The following is an 18165-nucleotide window of genomic DNA, read 5'->3' as shown; positions in this document are numbered from 1 at the left end:
TATTATTTATTTAGTGTTTTGTTTATTTAAATTTTATCTATTTTTAGAATTAATAATTAATAAGTAATAATATATTTATTCAATATATTTCGATAAGATTTGAATGATTTAAAAATATTTAAATTGTACGCTGATCCCGATACAAAAATTTTGTGTCGTGGCATTAGAGCTCACAATATGTGCCTTGTTTGCGAAGATGCTCCAAGCCACCTGTTTTATCATATTTAATCAAATCTACTCAAGGAAGCAGTATTTGGCGTTTTCTTTTCAATACAATTGGTTGCAACTAAGATTCAAATATGATACCTCATATTTTTTGAATGAGAATGATTCAATAATATTGAGTTAAAATTTATTAGTCAATATAATAATTTTAGCGGAGAAATTATTTTATATAGAAAGAGTGCCCATTGTAATGTATACTTTATATTGTGAAGAATAATTGAAATTTTGAGAAAGTAAACTGCATTATCTTTTAGCACTATTCTATAACTGGCAGAAGGCTTTAATTGGATTAACATTCCATATGAAAAGAAGATAAATGACGTGGCAAAATGTTATTCGTAAATATGACATGGCCAGTCACACGTGGACAGCGCCATAATAATGGAATTACCGATTTCTATACAGCATAATCCAAGCAAAATATCCCAGCAAAAATAACAAAAGAATTTTTTGTTTTTATTTTTATTTTTATTTTTTCCCGTCTCGCTCGCGCACACACACACTCTCTCTCTAGAAAGACTGCAAATTTGCAGAGGGCAAAGAGAAAGGACTAAGAGGGGAGAAGTATCCAACTACCACAGCGTGCTCCTGTCCATGGCAGTCTCAGCACTTATCTCCATTTATTAGAAGGTAATTTGTACCTCTTCGTTTTTACATTTGTTGTATGCATTCCTGTTCTCATAGATCTTCCTTCTTCTCTCCTCCTCCCTGATTGAGATCTAATTATGCTTGTTGCACTGTTTGATTTCATTTTTTTAGGTTTTTTTTATTACTTAGAATCCCTATACGCGTTTGAATCTATTGTCTTTTTGCTTAGATCTTAGGCTTTTTAATTCTCTCTCTCTTTTATTTTTTTGAAATTCTCTTGTGGGCGCTTGCTGAGAAAATATGGGAATGGAGAGGAAAGTTCTACTTATGGGGTGAGCTTTTTCTTCCAAAAGTTCTATTTTCCTGGCAACCAAACGGAACATTTACCAAATATAAGAAATGCGCTGATTCCTAATTGGACATTTGCATTCTTTTAAGTTAGCTCACGATTACTGTGGTTATTCTAGAGTGGAGCCCTAGGTCAACCCTAGTGGACACCGAGCAGTACCACTGATAGAAAATTTCATGTTTATAATCGTGAAACCATTATTATAGTCTTATATCATATGTCTAATTACATTTTATAAAATTGCTGATTTACGTCAATGAACATCATCTGCATTCCTTTCAACAATCGTGTTACTGCAGTTATTTGGACTCTTAATTATTGGCTTCTCTCCAAACAACAAATAATTTATACGTTGTTTCTGTGAATCAATCTTATGTAATCTTAACTAAACAAATATTTTGGATTAGTAATCTAGAAAGCCATGAATTCATGATTCTGGTCATGTTTTTATCAAATAGACTATAGCATTTGAATGATATGTGCAGACATTGGAAACTGCATGGCATTGTCAATATTTAATGGTGTTTAATTATTAATTTTCGTTTTAGGATGCTCAGTTGCCATTGAAGCTGGAAAATCTATATTTTCGCAGCTTAGTTTCTGGTTCTGCAGCTCATCAGAAGAAATTTGGTGGTTTCTTATATCTTATCAATTGAAACATTAGTGATTTCTGGACAACTTAGAGCATTCAAAATTCAGAGACCCAGTTCAGGGGGCGACCTGCCCCAAGGCAACGACTACAGTCCTTTTCCTGTAGCCCGAAGGGTGAATTCTTCCCATACAATGATGATGGATGATGATGTTGAGCGTGGTAATTTGGGGCCGTACCAAGAGAGGCCAAGGACTTTCCCCAATATGCGTAGTAAACCTTATACTCCATTTGTGAGTAACAAATGTTCACTTGTTTGGATTCTTTTGTGATAAATATTTTGATTTAGCCATGAGAAACATGATTCCAATTATGGAGGCATGAAAGCATCTGTTCTATGGTTGTGTGCCTCTCTATTTTGCCACCAGGAACAGTTTCTTGGTCTTTACTGCAACAGTTGTTTTTGCTGCTTTTGGTGAATGAACTTTAAACTATGATTTGTACCTGTATTTTTGTGGGCATTGCATTGACATCTAACCTTGTGTAGCTATGGGATTTTTGGAACTGCCAATGCAATTTGTAACTACCAGTGATAAAATGGAAAAGCTTGAATGGCAAGAAAGATAATCTTGGTCATGACAATTAAGCGGCAATCTTTCCATTTTCTGTTTCATTTTCCATTTCCGTTATGATTTTTCTCTCTTCCTTGCATGGGCTAAATTGATTTTATTTGTGCAGATTGTTCGAGTGCTAATGGGAATAAATGTCCGTGTTCTTTTTATACTTTTGCTGTTGGGTTTAGGAGCAATCTTTTACATTGGTGCAAGTACTTCTCCCATCATTGTGTTTGTCTTTACAATTTGCATCATCAGCTTCCTGTTATCGATATATCTTACTAAGTGGGTACTATCAAAGGATGAGGGCCCTTCTGAAATGGCTCAGGTACATCATCTCTAATGTGTGCAACCTAAGAGAGATCCATCACTATATTGTTTATAAAGTGTTGTACTTTAATTAATGATTCTAGATTGAATGAGTACTACACTACTACTTTATACCTTTTTACATGTTCTGTCTAGCTCAAAAGCATATTCAGATGAAATTTCTGGATCTAGATGCTTTTAGCTTGGACATGTTGTTTGACTGCTTTGAAATGAATTTTGATGAAATTCTGGGATCAGAAATACACTGTGAAGTGAGAGCACGCTGTTCAAGTGTGTGTCTGTACTGGTTTGGTTCTCTATCATATTTGAACAATAAATGAGAAAACTTGGGGAGCAAATGGCATCACAATTTTGAGACTTGCTGGATTCTTGTCCTGAGCTTATTATGTTACTTTCTAGATATCAGATGCAATACGTGATGGAGCTGAAGGTTACTTCAGGACCCAGTATGGGACAATCTCAAAGATGGCAATGTTGCTGGCCCTGGTGATCCTCTGCATATATTTGTTCCGTACAACAACTCCTCAACAAGAATCTTCTGGCCTTGGGAGGTGATTGAATAAGTAAAATATTGCAGCAATTCATTATGTGTATGTTTTAATCTGTCATGGTAATTTTTTCATTCTGTTCGTGCAGGTCGACATCTGCATATATCACAGTTGCTGCATTTCTTTTGGGGGCTTTATGTTCAGGTATAGCAGGTTATGTTGGGATGTGGGTGTCAGTTCGTGCAAATGTTAGAGTTTCTAGTGCTGCAAGACGGTCAGCTAGAGATGCACTGCAGGTTGTCCCTTTTATGGCCCGTTGTTTTCTTATATTTGGTGAATTATGTCTTAACTGGAAATATATTGTGTAGGTAGCTGTCCGTGCCGGTGGTTTCTCTGCCCTAGTGGTTGTTGGTATGGCTGTAATTGGTATAGCCATCCTTTATGCTGCATTTTATGTTTGGTTGGGAGTGGATTCTCCAGGTTCAATGAAGGTTACTGATTGTACGTAATAACTTCCCTTGTGATGTAATTGTTATGAATCTTAGTCCATTATCAATATGAATGAGTTATACTCTTTTTACATTTTCAATGTATTGAGGTTTCTTTCTTTTCTTTTCTTGTTCTCATATTCTCAAGATGGCAACCATATAATGTTGTTGAATCACTATCACCTAGGATGGTGTGTTTTGCAGCACTGTTAACCATTTGTGTTGGTAGTTGAATCTGATATTTTGGCTCATTTTCTTGTTTTTCTCTTTCAGTACCCCTTCTCCTCGTGGGGTATGGCTTTGGAGCTTCCTTTGTTGCCCTGTTCGCTCAGTTAGGTGGTGGAATATACACCAAAGCAGCTGATGTTGGGGCTGACCTTGTTGGAAAAGTAGAACAGGGAATCCCTGAAGATGATCCTAGAAATCCTGCAGTAATTGCAGATTTGGTATTTACCCCTTTCTTTCTTTGCTGATGTTGGGGACTTCTTGTTCTAATGATGCTTTTAGTACAGTTCACTAGTTTTGCTTTAATGAAATTCTAATAAGTTTCTTTTGAATATTGAACTTGTTGTGTAAAAAGGTTGGAGACAATGTGGGTGATTGTGCTGCTCGAGGTGCTGATCTTTTTGAAAGTATTGCTGCCGAAATAATAAGCGCAATGATACTTGGAGGAACAATGGCTCAACGTTGCAAAATTGAGGGCAAGCATCTTTATATACTTATTTGTATTTGTTCTACAATTTCTCCATAAGCCTGAGGATTGTTATGATCATCTAATCACGTTTTTATATTGGTGTTATACTGAACTAGGATGTAGCAAAGCTTCTCTCTCTCTCTCTCTCTCTCTCTCTCTCTCTCTCTCACTCTTTTCTGTAATTGACATGCTTAATTATCTGGATTTTGTGATGGTTTTGTCTATATATTGTTGTTCCAGTAAGGCCATGTGTCTTCTTTTGTAGACTCATTGATGTCCAATTTCTTGCAGATCCTTCTGGCTTCATCTTGTTTCCTCTTGTTATTCATTCTTTTGACCTGGTTATTTCTTCAATCGGAATACTTTCAATAAGGGGTGCACGTGATTCTAGTGTAAAGTCTCCTATAGAGGATCCAATGGCAATCCTTCAGAAAGGATACTCTGTTACATTAGTTTTGGCAGTTCTCACATTTGGTGCGGTAATATGTCTTCTAGAATTGAAAGATTTTTATGTTCTCTTTAATTGTTAGCTGGTGCTGCTATTTCATTGTTTTATTTGTCATTATTTTTCCTTTAATAATATATTGCTGAGCCTTCGTATCCAGACTTGATCAAGCAGCATTTTTGTCTTTAAAATGTTTGAGTTCTAACAGATGGCCTGTGTTTTGCATATTGCTTTGCAGTCTACCCGTTGGATGCTTTATACTGAACAAGCACCTTCAGCATGGTTTAACTTTGCCTTGTGTGGATTGGTTGGTATCATCACGGCATATATTTTTGTCTGGATCACCAAATACTATACTGACTACAAGCATGAACCTGTACGCACATTAGCTCTTGCTAGCTCCACGGGTCATGGGACTAACATAATTGCTGGAGTTAGTTTGGGTCTGGAATCAACAGCTCTTCCTGTTCTTGTCATTAGTATAGCTATTGTCTCAGCTTTTTGGTTGGGTCACACCTCTGGTCTGGTGGATGAAGCTGGAAAGCCAACTGGTGGCTTGTTTGGTACTGCTGTAGCAACAATGGGAATGCTCAGTACTGCTGCCTACGTTCTTACAATGGATATGTTTGGTCCCATAGCTGACAATGCTGGTGGAATTGTAGAGATGAGTCAGCAGGTAACAATTGATCATCGTTGCCTTTGTTGAAAATTTGGCTCAATCCGGGGATAACATTAGGGCTGAGCTTCAAAAACCGATTCAATTCGGTTCAATCGGTTCGTTTTTAAGTTAATCGGTTCGGTTTGGTTTAAATTTATAAAAATTTTTTGAAGAGAAAAAATAGTGATTTATATAGTCAAATCGAACTAAATCGAACCGAATCGATTTTTTAATTAATTTATTTTTATGAAAAATTTATGAATTATATTTAATTTTATATATATTAATTATTTAATTTCATTGATTAATGGTTATTAGGTTCAAACCAAAGTTAAAATTAGACCAAATAACTTCAAAGTCAAGTTTAAATTAAAAAATCAATCAAAAATCAAACTGATCGTTTGATTCGGTTTTTCGCTAATTTCGGTTCGGTTCGGTTTCTAAAATTGACGGTTCGGTTTTGATAATTTAATTCGGTTCGGTTCGGTTTGGTTTGAACCGATTGCTCACCCCTAGATAACATATTGCTCTTCTTTCTTAGTTTGTTCAAAATTTGTTATATAAATGTCCAATATATATTATGCAAATGTACCTCATGCAGCCAGAAAGTGTTCGGGAGATTACTGATCTTCTTGATGCGGTTGGAAACACAACAAAAGCTACAACCAAAGGTTTTGCCATTGGATCTGCAGCACTTGCATCTTTCCTTCTATTTAGTGCTTATATGGATGAGGTTGCTGCATTTTCCCATGAACCTTTCAACCAGGTAACTAATTATATAATTGTACCTTGACCTAATTATTTTATGTCCTTAACGCTTTGGCACATTTCATCTTACTTTCATAATTTCAATTCCCTTCAGGTTGATATTGCCATTCCTGAAGTTTTTATTGGTGGATTGTTGGGCTCTATGCTTATTTTCTTATTCAGTGCATGGGCCTGCTCAGCTGTTGGCCGAACTGCTCAGGAGGTTGTTAATGAAGTAAGGAGGCAGTTTATTGAGAGGCCTGGTATTATGGTGAGTGTCTTCCAATAGGAATTATTCATTGCATCTAATCAGCTTGAAAATAGTACACCTTCTCTCAATCATATTGGATCCACACTCCACAGACTAATTTTATTAGTGGATCCCACATGATTGTGAGGCGAGGTGCACTATCCTCTTGGACAGCTAGTGCGTTATAGAATTTCCCCATTCCTGTGCTTTTTTCCTTCTGCTGTTAGGCTCTGGATTCCAAATAATGCACTTTTTTAACATTTTCATGTCAGGACTACAAGGAGAAACCAGACTATGGTCGCTGTGTCGCAATTGTGGCATCTGCTTCTTTGAGGGAGATGATTAAGCCTGGTGCTTTGGCTATTATATCACCTATTGTAGTTGGTAGGTTAATCATCTTGTTTTAATTTTCCCCTTTTTCCTTTGTCCTGTTTAATCTTTAATATTTCAATTTTTCTTCTATTGGTATCTTGTAAGAGCTTATGTTAGTTGTGTTGGTTTTGAAACTTATTGTTCTGTAAGAGCTTATGTTAGTTATGTTAGCTGTGGGAAGTCTTAAGTGACCGATATTATATCACAGAGAATGTGTCCTATATGTGAGAAAGCATACCTATGTTATTTGTGAATCTGTTGGGTCTAATGGCTTTATGCATGGAAAACATCTCTTTTTTTAAAAAGTATTTTTGAAAGTAATTGAGGTTGCAAATAAAGTTGGGATTATAATCTCATAGTGATATTAGAGCCTCTTCTTAAGCCTATTCCATTATTGCATTACTACCATTTATTTTGTATATTAATTTTCTTTCTATTGCTTGCAGGTTTTCTGTTCCGGATTTTAGGGTACTATACGGGGCATCCTCTACTTGGGGCTAAAGTTGTGGCTTCCATGCTGATGTTTGGAACAGTTTCTGGCATTCTTATGGCTCTTTTCCTAAATACAGCTGGTGGTGCATGGGATAATGCAAAGAAGTATATTGAGACAGGGGCTCTTGGAGGCAAGGGGAGTAACTGTCATAAAGCAGCAGTTACTGGAGATACGTAAGTCTTGACATTGTCTGATGTTGTTTTACAATTGGAGGTAACTGGCACTAACAGAATCTAAAATGGAATTTTGAATAAGAGAAATTAGAATTAGAATGGCAATTGCCTCTGAAGAGAATGATGGTTCTTTAGTATGTGCAAGGGCTAGGGTGATTGAAGATGTAAGCATCTCTTTCTGCACCTATGCATGGTTATCAACTGTTACTGAAGGAAAAGTTGCTGAGTGTCCCTAGTCTATTTTTTGGATGAATCCTCTCTTTCTATATGATAGGAGGCATTATTCCTTCCAACCATGTCAGATGTCCTATTGCTAATTAGTCACTATTTCTAACTAGTTAAGTAATGAGCTTTTGTTTCAAGGAAGGGGAAATCCCTAGAAGGGCTGCAATAATCTTGTCAACCCTGTCAAATATATATGTGTGTGTGTGTGTGTGTGTGTGACACATAGCTATTATATATTTATCTTCTGGTTTGTTAATTTCTGGATACTTGGATGTGATTTTGGTATTGTTTGCATGGTGTGCAGTGTAGGAGACCCGTTCAAAGACACAGCTGGGCCTTCACTTCATGTGCTTATAAAAATGTTAGCAACAATCACGCTAGTCATGGCGCCTGTCTTTCTGTGAAGAGTAGTTGATATCTACCGCAGTTCAAAGAGTATAAAGCACCCTTAATCGTTGGAATTTTTAGGGTTTTTTTTTTTTTTGTGTTGCAAATATACAGATAGGTATTTGATGTACATCAAGGGTGCCTAATTGCTAGCGATACTGAATTTGCCAGTTTTTAAAACCAAATAAGAGAAGTTATTTGACTGCTGAATGAAGTGGTTAGTAGATGCAAATTTTATTTTTGTAGTGTACTTGCACCTGGAGAGCATTTTTGATGCAAAGGAGAGAATTATGTTCAATTTAAATGTTACTGTTGGTGGATGAGGCCTGCCTTGATTGTGTTACAAGCGCTAGCAGGATTGCTCTCGGAAAGATCCATTGCCGAATCATTTTGGTCGTATCCCCTGAAATGGGATAATAATAGGAGGCAATGCCTCATGGTGTATGTAGAGTTACTCGTTTAGAAATCATAATTGGAAACATGATTTATGCAATTTCTTGTTTTTGGATTTATAGAAATAATGAAAAATTCGCGTTATTGATACCTAGTTTCTTTGTTATAATCTGAAACGTCTATAATCACAAGCATATATATAAAAATAGTTATCTTTAGCATAATCTAAAAATCATCTGATTTGGGATGGTTCTGGTGGTTAGATTTGATAACTAGGGCCCCCATGACGGTTTTTTTTTCAGTGACCCATGAATTCTACTTTGGTTTAATTGGCATTACAAATTTTAATAAATAAATCGTCTACTTAGAATTAGTTTGAGAAAATTCTTGCCTCCATGTAAATAGCATAAGTGCTAAGAAGCCCAAACCAAATCCATTTCCTTTTGTCGAAGGGTCCAAAACCCATTATCCAACCCAACCCAACCCTCTCGCAAAGAAAGACTCAATTTTCGGAGTAGGGGTTCTCTTCTCTTTAACATTTGGTGCCCTTAAAAAACCCATCTCCGCTCCATCTGGCATCTGCTCCTTGCTTGCTTCCTTCATAGTAAATTAAAATGGAACAACCGCCAATCCCGAATGCTACCCCTCAAACCCCATCCAAGGATAACAACAAACCCTCCAAGAAGAAGCCACCAACCCCTCAAGAACTAATTTCGCACTACCAATCTCAAGGCCTGGATTCTCAAGAAGCGTCCCTCAAGGTCATTGAAGATCTCCAGAATGTAGTCTTTAGGGTTATCTCAGCTAACAATAAGAACAGGAAAGACAAGTTCATGGCTGAGACATCAAGAAAGGTTGATGTGGTCAACAACAGAGTCGCTGTTCTTGATATGAAGTTGGATTCCAAGCCTGGGTATGTTGAAACTTTCGCTATTGGGGTTGCTTCTGGGACTGCTTTGAGGAGGATTGAAAGTGTTTGGCCTCATGTTATTGGGGGTATTGGCCGGATTTGGAATGCTGTAACAAGTGCCACTAAGCCGCCTTCTTGATTGAAGGGATTTAAGATGTACTTGAATGGCCTTGGGTGGTCTTGAATTGTAGTCATTTTAGGCAATTTGTTACTGAGTAATGATGTGTTGTTCAGTGGTAAACTTAGGAGATTTTGATTGGAGTTATTATATTAGTTTGTGATGCAAAGGAATGGTCTGCCTAGGATGAACATTTTCCAGTTTTTAGCAGTTTCACACAACCTTTTTTCCCTCGGGAATAATCAAATATTCAATGTTTTTTTTTTTGGCTAACGGGAAGAAACAAGTTTGTTTTCATTTAAGAAAATTAAACCTTGTGCTGATTCCCTGATGGTAAAAGTTGAGGAATAAGGGTAATTTACTCCAATTTCTTCAAAAAAAAAAAGAAAAGGGTAATTTATTCCAAAGGCTCCAAATTCTTTTCTTGGCTCACAACTTTGATGTTTATTGGGAACGAAGATTTGAACTTCACCTGGAAGTCTTTTTGGTCTGAAAGATTGAGATGCATATGATGTGATGGAGTACAAGCCCAAGGATGGGTCCTTTATGCTTGCTTCTCATATTTAAGGGAACAGCCATTGCTATATTTGATGATTGTCTTCTTTATATAAATAGTTGTTTGTCCTTTTAAACATAAATGTTTTCTATGTATTAATTTAAGGCCTAGGTGGAAGTGATATTATTACTATTATTATTATTATTATTATTATTATTATAAAGCTTTAATAAACGTCAATTGCGCAAACGTGCATCTCTGATATGGATTTAGCCATTTTGGAGAACTATATAAAAAAAAAAGAAAAAGTTAATTATTGAGATTTGAGACTCTACGATTATATATGGATTATTTTGGAGAATTACAAATTGCCCTGTAATTAGAGTCATAATAATATTATCATATATGGATCAATTCTTTCAAATATGACAGTTGAGATGAGTTACATTTTTCAAATTAATTCTAAAACAAATCAATATAATTTAATTAAGAAGGATTTAATATTTTATTTAAAAGCGGTTGCCTATTAAAAATAATCAAGAATTTGATTGAATTTAATTATTATGTATGGTGGAAAAAGCATGAAATTATTGAGTGAGTATATTGTTCAATTAGATTTATCCACGAGCTGAGTTTTGTCCATGTATCTATGTGAATTTGCGATTTTGAAACCGGATCTTTTAGACAAACTATTCGGATTATATTACAACCCGCCCGCCCATCCATCCAACACAGATATCGCACGACGAAACAGGAGAAATAAATAAATAAAGCGTGAACCTTATCCCCCGCTTGTTAATTTGACAACGCTGAAATTAGTCAGAAATCGAGAACAGACGGAAGAAAATGTCGATAACGGCAATGGCAAGTTGTAGCTTTCCAAGATTTCGTGTTCAGTGCTCCAATTCTAAGCCAAAGCGTGGTTTTGGCGCCAAAAACGACCCCAACAACAACAAGGTATGCTTTTGCTTTCTTTACTTTATCTGTATTCCTTTTCCTTGGCACCCACTGCTTCATTTTCAATTACTCAGACAAAGAAAGTTAGTAGCTCTAGGGAGGACAAAGGTATGGCGTTACAACAAAGGTATTATTTTCTTCCAATTCCCATTTGCAAAATTGTTTGCTTCTTTTTCTTTTCTTACTTGTTATATCTTTTCTTTTTTCCTGTGCAGGAAATCCACCACTAAACAATCTACCCCTCTACCTACTCGTAAGAATATCTTGCTTTCATATTCAAACAGTTTTCCCTGTTTCTTCAAAATCTTCTTTTCATTGTTCATAGGTTTTGCCTCATTTACATAACATGAATTTTCCTTTTAGAGGCACCTGGTTTAAGTTCTCGTTTTGATGGAAAGTCAAAATCCATGGACATTGAGTTTGAGGAACGCCTGGAAGCAGTTAAAAGGTGCATTTCATCCGCTTCGGCTTTTTACAGAATTGGGATGCACGAAACACACTATTCTATTTATCTTCTTTCCTCTTTTTACAGAATTGTGATTGTTAATTATCTGAATTATGTACTATGTATTCTACCACATGCAACCATTCGTTTTATCTGATTGTTGCATGCATGCATTTGCATTCCAGGTTATGCCAGAAATTGGTCTTTCTGTAGAATTGACTGTCATACATTAGTATACTACTGTACCCTATGGTTTCCTCCTTGTATTGCTTCAGTACTTCTTTTGTTACCAATTTTTTTTATTGCTTTTACAATTCTATTTTGATTGGTTACTTATCATCAATTCAAGTTACCTTTTCCCATTAAATGACAACGGTTGATTGGTGAGATTTGCTTGCTTTTCATCATTTTTGCAGTTCTTTCCGCTGAGGATCATTCCTTCTGTAACTACTCAGGTCAGCACTTGAACAGAGAAAGGCAGATGAGATCGACTATGATGCACCAGTTAAATCTGAGAAGAAGACAATTGGACTTGGCACTAAGGTAAATGCAAATGCCATTGTCTATGAAATTCCATTTTGGAAATGCATGCACAGCATCAATAATCAAACTTCAAATATGGAATAGATTGGAGTAGGAGTAGCTGTTCTTGTCTTCGGTCTGGTTTTTGCACTTGGAGACTTTCTTCCTTCTGGAAGGTATGTTATAATGATTTAAAGGTTTTCTTATTTTGTCTCTCTTTATAAGGCATTCTTTCTGTGTATTTCTGGCCAAGACTGCTTGATTGTAAGTTGTTTCTCATAATATTTTCTTTATTTAACCATATTTTGTTAGTCCCTTTCTGTAAAGCATGTTTTCATTTTTATGCTGTCTTCTACTTTTCAGTGATGGTCCCCTTGAAGATGCTATAGTAGTTGATAAAAAGTTATCCAAAGAAGAGAAAGCTACTCTTCAGGTATTGGTGGGAAGCTAATCTTCGGATGGATTTTGGTGGAAAAGCATTTGAACGAATTGAGTTAAACTAAAGTCTATTTTGCTGATTTATTAACCAGTATGCTAAAATATGTTTTGCTTCACCAATGCTAAGTTATATGCAAACCATTTTTTAACTACTACATCCTTTTTGTCATTTTTATAAACAATATTTATAATCACTAATAAGTTATATGCACATATTGTCTTCTACTGGACGAATGGTTTTCTACAATTTTTGAGCCAATCCATGCCAACCCAATGATGATCATCAATTAACCACAGAGATAGTTAATTACTTAATTTGTTATCAACCATTTTTATTCTTGTTGTTGCTTTGTTTTCCTATGAATGACGAAAAAATTTTAACACCTTCATTTTCTTTCATGTGGCAGGCTCGTTTGAAACAATATGAGGCAACACTTGCTGTCTCCTCTAAAGATCCTACCGCACTTGAAGTGAGTCACACAATTTAAATAATAGTTCTTGTGTGTGTGTGTGTGTTGAGCATTATTGCTTTTATTGTTTTAGAATTACTTCATCCTTTATTTATGCTTGAGTTGAAACACTCTATTGTTGCCTGTTATGCCTATCATTAACTTTGGAAAGACAAATTTAAAGAAATCAACATTTTGATGGTTGCTTTTTGCTCTTTTGTTTTTTTTCCCTTCATAATAGGCATTATATGATTGCTTATTGTATGTACAAACAAGTTCCCTCGTTTGCCTTCTGTTCCTTTGTGCCCAGATATTTGAAATTCATTCAAGAGGTCTTGCAGGGAGCTGCTGTAACCTTGGCAGAATTGGGAGAGTATGCTCGGGCTTCCTCTCTGCTTCAGGACTTGGCAAAGGTTTACAGCATCCTAAGTGTGATGTGTTACATGTGCCCTCAGTTTGCTCAACTTGTGTTCTTTAGAAAGTTATTCATTCACTAAATTGAAATTTCCAGGAGAAACCCACTGACCCTGAAGTTTTTCGTTTGCTTGGGGAAGTTAAATATGTGCTCAAAGATTATGAGGGAAGTGCTAATGCATACAGGATATCTGTGATGGTCAGTGTTTCTAGATGCTTGTCATTCTTTACTTTCTACTCAAGGCCGGATCTAACAATTTGTTAGGGGTGGCCAAATCTAAAACAACATAGCATCATCATACATTAAAAAAATGATAATTGATCAAATACACAATTGTATATAACAATTAAGTCATATATATAAATGAAGTCAAATACCCAAGTGGCACTATATAGGAGTGAAGCGACTTATTGTAGGAACATTGTTATTCATATTCCTTGGTTGATCTTTGCCTTCCCACTCTTTTGTGGTATGTTCACTCATGCCCTGTTGTTTTGCATGATAGGTCTCTAAGAATGTCAATTTTGAAGTTCTACGTGGTCTTACCAATGCATTGCTTGCTGCTAAGAAACCGGATGAGGTATGGATAATGGATACATTGTACAGTTCCTTAATTCAAAATGATTAATAGTGGATTTGCATATACCTTGGGGATTGTATGCTATGGTATTTCAAGTAATGCTAATACACTCCAGTGGATTAAGTTTAAAAGGAAAACTAAAACCTGATTTGGACTCCTTTTTTTTTATAAATTTTGAGTATATATTGCTGAATGTGGAGATTCGAATATTTGCTATGAGATGGTTTTGCTTGTATTTTTTGTACTTCATCGTGAACTTGTCCCAAATGTTGGACCAATGGACCTACTTTTGCTGCTTTCAGCCATTGGCCAATCTCAGTTTCTTGAAATTGTAGTATCATTCTGCAATTTTTGGTCAGAGGACACAACTCATGTCTGTACATCTCTTGCTTGTAGTCTCTCTTAATATTTTGCAGTTAGAGAATTTTACTTGGGCGGTGGACTTCTATTTCTTTTCAAGGGTTTCTTGGCATTTAGGAGAGTTTTGTTGGGACTCCCATCCTTGCAATGCTATGTTAGGTGCCTGTAAGTGAAGGTTGTCATTCATATGTGCAGGTTTGCTTTAAACACATAAATAAAATGGTGTTAGCTTATTGTTTCTTTTGTGGATTTGAAGAAAATTGTTGATGGTTCTTAGTTTTTGTATTACAATTCTGTACTTCACAAAAACGTTGAAATCAACAGTCTAGGATTTTGCCTTTGTCCCCATTGGATTGTGAAGATTTATAGCCTGTAGCATTTAATATTTCAAAGTATTTATTAACTCTTTTTCTTTTTCCTTTTATGAAGGCTGTTCAGATCCTTCTGGCTTCTCGTGAACGCCTGAATTCTGAAAAACCAAGTGGCATTGGTATTAAAGCTGATGGCAATGCCATGGAAACTGAATCAGAGGTGGACCCTATTCAGGTGAGTTGCTCTCATGGTAATATTTTTCTTACAAAAAATTTTACTTTGCTTAATTTTTAAATGAAATTAATTTTCAGGTTGACTTGCTTCTTGGAAAGGTCTATTCAGACTGGGGACATGTGAGTGATGCTGTATCTGTTTATGATCAGCTGATCTCCAGTCACCCTAATGACTTTCGGGTTTACCTAGCAAAGGTTAGATTTATGTGTGTTTTTTTATAACCTTTTCTCCTCTTGTGTTCCCGGAGAATTGATTGTTGAGTAGTTTGAGATTTTCCTCCCACTTGAATAATTTTAGATAGGCTTTGACTCGATGTATGTATTTCTTTAATTGAGAATTGGTGCGGACTAATAAAGGTGTATTTTAGAGAACAAAGCTTCAGGTAACGTGGGTACAATTAGCTATCTGCATTAAGGAAATACTTCAAGATAGTTAGGAAAGTACCAGGTTCTATTATCATTGGAGGGCCAATTTTCCTTCATATACCAAAAACCACAACATTTTCTGCACATGTAAGAGACTATTAACTATGAAAATGGCGTGCAGATACTTTTACAGTGATCTAATGACTAGAAGCTTTGTTCTCAAAACCTTCAGACCTGGGAATAAATACATTCATGTGTATAATTCTCCACTCCTGATTAGATTTCTAGAAATTAAGTGATAAGTAGTCATTGGGGCTGAAACATTTTCATACTCTTCAATCGAGAGAACTGAATATGCTAAGCAGTTTGTTGCTTTTGGTTTTTCTTGAATAGCAAGACATGAAAATGGTCTACATATTGTCCTGCACCATGATGAGTACTTGCATATAAATTTTGTTTTTATGTTTGCTTCTGCAGGGAATTATATTGAAAGAGAACGGCAATGTTGGAGATGCAGAAAGGATGTTTATACAAGTGAGTATCTGCTTGCGCTGCTAACTGCTTCAAATATACAGAGACACATAACACATGCACGCCACATACTCAGCCTCATGCATATAGCACCCTTTCCATGTTTCAATGCAACCTAATAATAGCAAAACGCATTTGAGCTGACTGTTGTATAATGTTTATCTGCTTGCATGTGTGAACCAGCAATGGTTTTGTGGTCTGTGGAATCCTTTGTGATGTGAACAGAGTAATAAAAACAAACACATGACTGGATAACCATAAAACATCTTTTTATGTTATATTAAATTATGAAATTGTTCTATAGCTAATTCTTGTTTGTAATGCATTTACCATTGGTATCAGCGTGACTTGTTTCACGCCAATTTTCAAGTTATAGTTTAAACATTGGCCTAATCACACTACAAATCCAAACCTTTTCGACTTTTTGCGTTTTAATCCAATTGTTTCAATTTTGACCCAATTGACCAAATCTGTAAAGGTTGAAGAAATTGTATCCAAATTTGAAATTGAATTTGGGGAAAATATGGTTCTGCTGATGTGGCATGCCATGTGGCATTTTTATCATTAAATGTGGAGCCCACATGCCACATTGCTTAAAAATTAAAAATCTCTCTCTCTCTCTCTCTCTCTCTCGTCACATCATAAACAAAACAGAGCATATATATATGATGAATACAACAAAAAATAGCTACTGCATGTTGTCTTTCTAGTTCAGGTTAGCAATCTAATATATTTCTCTTCTAGTTCTCTATGCTAAAATGGAGAACAAGAGGTGCAAATTTTTCCAGGTGCTTCTATTTGTACTTAACTTCACATTGAGAATTAGTTCTTGCTTGGCAACCATTGGGGAGAGAAACTTAGAAACTTACATAGTGTTTGTAGAGAAACCAGTATAGTAAAGAATTCTTATCAATATTAATCACTATAACAAATAACCAAGAAGCTTACTTTAGGGTCCCTTCATTTTAAGCAGTCCCACGACAAATGGCATAAAACCATTACACTATTATTACATACTTCGCACATCGAATCATGCCTGCAAAAAGCTCACGTACTTTGCTCCTAGGAAAAGCCTTTGAATGCAGAGTAAGGCATTTTTGGTACCTTCAGCATTTTCATGGACATTCATTAGTTTCATCATCCATTCCTTGGCCTTGAGTTCTGTCACTATAATCTGCTAGCAGGATGGTGCTGGATAAATTGTGAGAGATCAAAGCAAGCAACAGTAAATTGTGAGAGATCAAAGCAAGCAATAGCCAGAGCTTTTGGGTATGCCATTGAAACATTAACCCACTTGGCAATTTACAAAGTTTGTGAGAAATTAGGTTGCAGCGCAGCTGGTGTTTTGGCTGCAATGAATTCTCTGTTTTATTTACGGTGTCACACTCTAGTGCAGAGAGAGAGAGAGAGAGAGAGAGAGAGAGAGAGAGAGAGAGACTTTGTTTCAATTTTAAGTGATGTGGCATGTGGGCTCCACATTTAATAATAAAAAATGCCACATTGCATGCCACATCAGCAGGACCGCACTTTTCCCAAATTCAATTTCAAATTTGGATACAATTTCTTCAATCTTTAAAGATTTGGTCAATTGGGTCAAAATTGAAACCATCGGATTAAAACACAAAAGGTGGAAAAAGTTTGGATTTGTAGTGTGATTAGGCCTTAAACATTATAGCTTACTTGTGTATGTTTTGAGCAGGCTCGGTTTTTTGCACCAGAGAAAGCGAAGGCATTTGTTGATCGTTATGCTAGAAAATGATGACATTGTTTATTTCATTGCTTGTACATTGGGCATCTAAAAGCATCAACCGTAGTTTAATTGGATCACTGTTGAATTCTTAAAAGGGTACTAAATTTTGTGATGACCAAATGAAATGTGACTGACTTCTTTCTCAGCTGTTGTGATAACCAAATGAAATGTGACAATGACTTCTTTCTCAGCTGTTTTTCATTGTAAACGTGGCTTCTTTTTGGGTAAGAATGACTCTGCTATCCATCCTCAGGGAGATGCTGAGTGTTGTGCTACAAATACAATATGGAAATCATTGATTATTTTCCTGCCATTGGCATGGATATGGAGGCTTTGTTGAATTGATTGATTAAGTAATTATGCATATTGCGTTAGTTGAGAAACCTCCTCATTTTCATCAATGACGGAGAAGTTAATGCTATTTTCCTTCGAAGTGTTGCTTTAGGCAGGCCTGGTTCTTATTTAATTTTAGTTCCGAAAGGCGATTTTAAATGCATGTGCAAGTACTAGTTGGAACTTTTTTTTTTTTTAAACATGAATGAAGTCCTTGGGATGCTCTAGTCTCCAGGATTTCTTGCATTGCTGGAATGGTGGAAAGAAAAGGGAATAGGCTGGTTCCAAATTATGGACAATGTGCCATTTGGCTAAATACCAGAAACTTCAAGATTGGAAACCAACAAAAGTAGAGGATACAATGCAAAAAACAATTACTTATATAAAAGTTTGAGATCGTATGAGAACGAATTTAATAATTATTAAATTAAATATTTATATT

At 35.8% G+C, this 18165-nt stretch overlaps 3 protein-coding genes across 10 annotated transcripts; all 3 read left to right on the top strand.

Moving 5' to 3' along the window:
• Positions 1-652: 652 nt before the first annotated feature.
• Positions 653-8438, top strand: LOC110665718 (pyrophosphate-energized membrane proton pump 2). Of its 3 annotated transcripts, none has more exons than XM_058132911.1 (15): positions 653-855; positions 1711-2044; positions 2490-2693; positions 3095-3246; positions 3332-3479; positions 3552-3684; positions 3945-4117; positions 4252-4372; positions 4657-4844; positions 5049-5486; positions 6070-6234; positions 6331-6486; positions 6738-6849; positions 7284-7503; positions 8033-8438. In XM_058132911.1, the coding sequence occupies exons 2-15, from the start codon at positions 1946-1948 to the stop codon at positions 8130-8132; spliced, it is 2409 nt and encodes an 802-aa protein (XP_057988894.1). In that variant the 5' UTR covers positions 653-855; positions 1711-1945; the 3' UTR covers positions 8133-8438. The 3 variants fall into 3 exon arrangements, with proteins under 3 accessions (XP_057988894.1, XP_057988893.1, XP_057988895.1); XM_058132910.1 differs by having other exon boundaries at positions 675-855; positions 1720-2044; XM_058132912.1 differs by lacking the exons at positions 653-855; positions 1711-2044 and having other exon boundaries at positions 2553-2693; positions 3102-3246.
• Positions 8439-8986: 548 nt separating this feature from the next.
• On the top strand, positions 8987-9705 carry LOC110665719 (uncharacterized). Its single transcript, XM_021825959.2, has one exon. The coding sequence runs from the start codon at positions 9123-9125 to the stop codon at positions 9555-9557; it is 435 nt and encodes a 144-aa protein (XP_021681651.1). The 5' UTR covers positions 8987-9122; the 3' UTR covers positions 9558-9705.
• Positions 9706-10783: 1078 nt separating this feature from the next.
• LOC110665716 (uncharacterized) lies at positions 10784-17580 on the top strand. Of its 6 annotated transcripts, none has more exons than XM_021825950.2 (15): positions 10784-10989; positions 11064-11116; positions 11205-11242; positions 11353-11437; positions 11890-11977; positions 12062-12132; positions 12320-12389; positions 12802-12864; positions 13185-13256; positions 13355-13456; positions 13764-13838; positions 14628-14744; positions 14822-14938; positions 15587-15643; positions 17340-17580. In XM_021825950.2, exons 1-15 carry the CDS (start codon positions 10879-10881, stop codon positions 17397-17399), a joined length of 1179 nt encoding a protein of 392 aa, XP_021681642.1. In that variant the 5' UTR covers positions 10784-10878; the 3' UTR covers positions 17400-17580. The 6 variants fall into 6 exon arrangements, with proteins under 6 accessions (XP_021681642.1, XP_057988890.1, XP_057988889.1 ...); XM_058132907.1 differs by having other exon boundaries at positions 10801-10989; positions 13176-13256; positions 16825-17580; XM_058132906.1 differs by having other exon boundaries at positions 10801-10989; positions 13176-13256; positions 16822-17580.
• The last annotated feature ends 585 nt before the right edge of the window (positions 17581-18165 follow it).

The sequence above is a fragment of the Hevea brasiliensis genome, chromosome 13, assembly GCF_030052815.1.
Source record: "Hevea brasiliensis isolate MT/VB/25A 57/8 chromosome 13, ASM3005281v1, whole genome shotgun sequence".
In the NCBI taxonomy this organism is placed as follows: Eukaryota; Viridiplantae; Streptophyta; class Magnoliopsida; order Malpighiales; family Euphorbiaceae; genus Hevea; species Hevea brasiliensis.
Note: the sequence above shows the minus strand (reverse complement) of the source record. Positions and strands in the feature narration are given on the sequence as shown.